The sequence below is a fragment of the Cyprinodon variegatus genome, unplaced genomic scaffold (assembly GCF_000732505.1).
Source record: "Cyprinodon variegatus isolate N-32 unplaced genomic scaffold, C_variegatus-1.0 Scaffold2628, whole genome shotgun sequence".
NCBI lineage: Eukaryota > Metazoa > Chordata > Actinopteri > Cyprinodontiformes > Cyprinodontidae > Cyprinodon > Cyprinodon variegatus.
Window position 1 is genome coordinate 10,609 of NW_015153081.1, and position 2,058 is coordinate 12,666.

The window sequence follows — 2,058 nt, forward strand, 5'->3', positions numbered from 1 at the left end:
AAAGTAATTTTCTTTTTTGTTTTATTCTTGGATCGGGCTTTAAAGGGTTAAACAGTTGACAGGCCACGAGAGGGCCAAAGCAGACCTCAAAGCTCGCAACAACTAGAGGAGGAGGTGCAGCAGTTGTCTCAGATGGTCCTTGACATGCAGGCAAGAATGACAGACATTGCCTCCAATCTAAGACTGGATTTCCAGGAGGATGCAAGTAAAATGTTTGTTACTCTTATGAATAATCTGAAACAACCTGCCAGCGCTAGGGGTGCAGCAACAGAAAGCTTTCAAGTGCAGGACTTCTCTTTTGGTCAAGAGACGCCATCAATGGATGAGGTCATGAACAAGATAAACCAGGTTGCAGATGATCTTGAGTCGAGGAGTAATGTCTTGGATGACTTAATGAGTCGAGTAAATCTCCATGATGGACAAATAGGTCTGTTACTGGAGACGGGTCAGAATCAGCCATCCACGTCCCAACCTACAACGTCCAGCAGTGATGCTAACCTGCAAGCCTTCTTGGAAAGTAAGATCAGTGCTCTACGAGAAGAGTTGATGGAAGGTATAGAAATCAAAATGGCCGATTTGAAGAACTCCTGTGACTATAAAATCCACTCAGTTCAGGAACAGTGTGAAGGACAGGAGGCCAACTACTTCAGCTTGATCGAACTCATGGACTCAAAGGAATTAGACGTCCGCAGTGAGATCTAGAACCTGAAAACAAAAGTGGATGAACTACAGAAGGCAGGACCAGTAGATTCTCACCTGGAAAACCTTGAAAACCAGCTGAACTAATCTCAAAGCTATTTGGAGATGTGCCTCTCTGTGGAGAAAAATCTTTGGCACAAACAAGAAGAAGCCATTAACGACTTGAAGAAGACATTGGACGACAAGCTGGGATCTATACAGAACCAACTCATTAATCACCTGACAAATAACTCTAATTTCACCTTAACGAGTGAAAATAGTCTGCTGATAGATGCTAGCTCTGTAAAGGATTCAGTAATCTGGAGCATAAAATCAATGATCTGGAATTTCTGTGCTCAGAAAACTGTAAAGCTAATTTAACTGCTTTAGAAAAGCTTCAGAATGACTTCCAGAGCTATAAATCTATTGTAGATAACATGGAAACAAATCTGAACATTCAGGTAAGAGACTTTGAATCCATGAAGGGTCAGCTTTTGTGCATCAACAGCACTATTGAGAATGTGAGTAGTGAGATACATAACCGTCTGGACAGAGTGGAAGATTCACTATCATTTGTAGAAGATCAGTGGAACCTTAACTCCTCCTGGGATCAAAATAAAGAAGCAACCCTCAAGGATTCTAAGGATCTTTTGGAGCTTCACAGGGTACAGCATGAGAAGCTGAGACAGCGTTTAGATGAGTTGGACAGTGAGGTGAAAGCTGAGGCCAAAAGCTGCAGAGAAACAATAATAATATTGTTCCCAAAAAAGAATATATGTTGGTTTTATTAATCCTAGATCTTTAAAATCTTTTTGTCCTAGTTAGGGATGCATCGTTAATAAAAATAAAAAATAAAAAAGAGGAGGAATACATGATGCAAATACATATCTCATATCAGCAATTCAGGTGTAGCTCATCTCAGAAAAAGTCAATAATTGATTATAAAAATATATTTAATATCTTTGATGAACAAATAGGAGAAAAAAAATAACTCCAACAACTTAAAGGGAATTATTACGAGAATGGGAAAAAAAGCAAATGTTCTGGTTATTTAAAGCCAACAAAAATGTGTCTTTGCTAAAGGATTTCTCTCTTAGATAAGGTAGATTTTAAGTTGATGCACTGAATATGGCGAAGAATATCTCTGACGAGAACTTTCAAAAACATTTGATCATAGGAGCGGAAGAATTAGCTCCTGTGTCGTTCAATTGCAGTTTCTTCTCTTAACCAGCTTGGACTACTTTTTTGAAAATCTGTTCCAACTTTGTGTTATTATTTATTTAAATTTCATGAAAGCAGGCATCCTACTGCAGGGCGGCTCAATTTGAACAATACATACTGGAAGTGTCAACTGGAAGTCATTCAAATTCTTAATATTTA

General features: G+C 38.6%; 1 protein-coding gene across 1 annotated transcript; it reads left to right on the forward strand.

Moving 5' to 3' along the window:
* The first annotated feature begins 51 nt into the window (after positions 1-51).
* On the forward strand, positions 52-862 carry LOC107080993 (EMILIN-2-like). Its single transcript, XM_015369203.1, has one exon. The coding sequence runs from the start codon at positions 133-135 to the stop codon at positions 700-702; it is 570 nt and encodes a 189-aa protein (XP_015224689.1). The 5' UTR covers positions 52-132; the 3' UTR covers positions 703-862.
* The last annotated feature ends 1,196 nt before the right edge of the window (positions 863-2,058 follow it).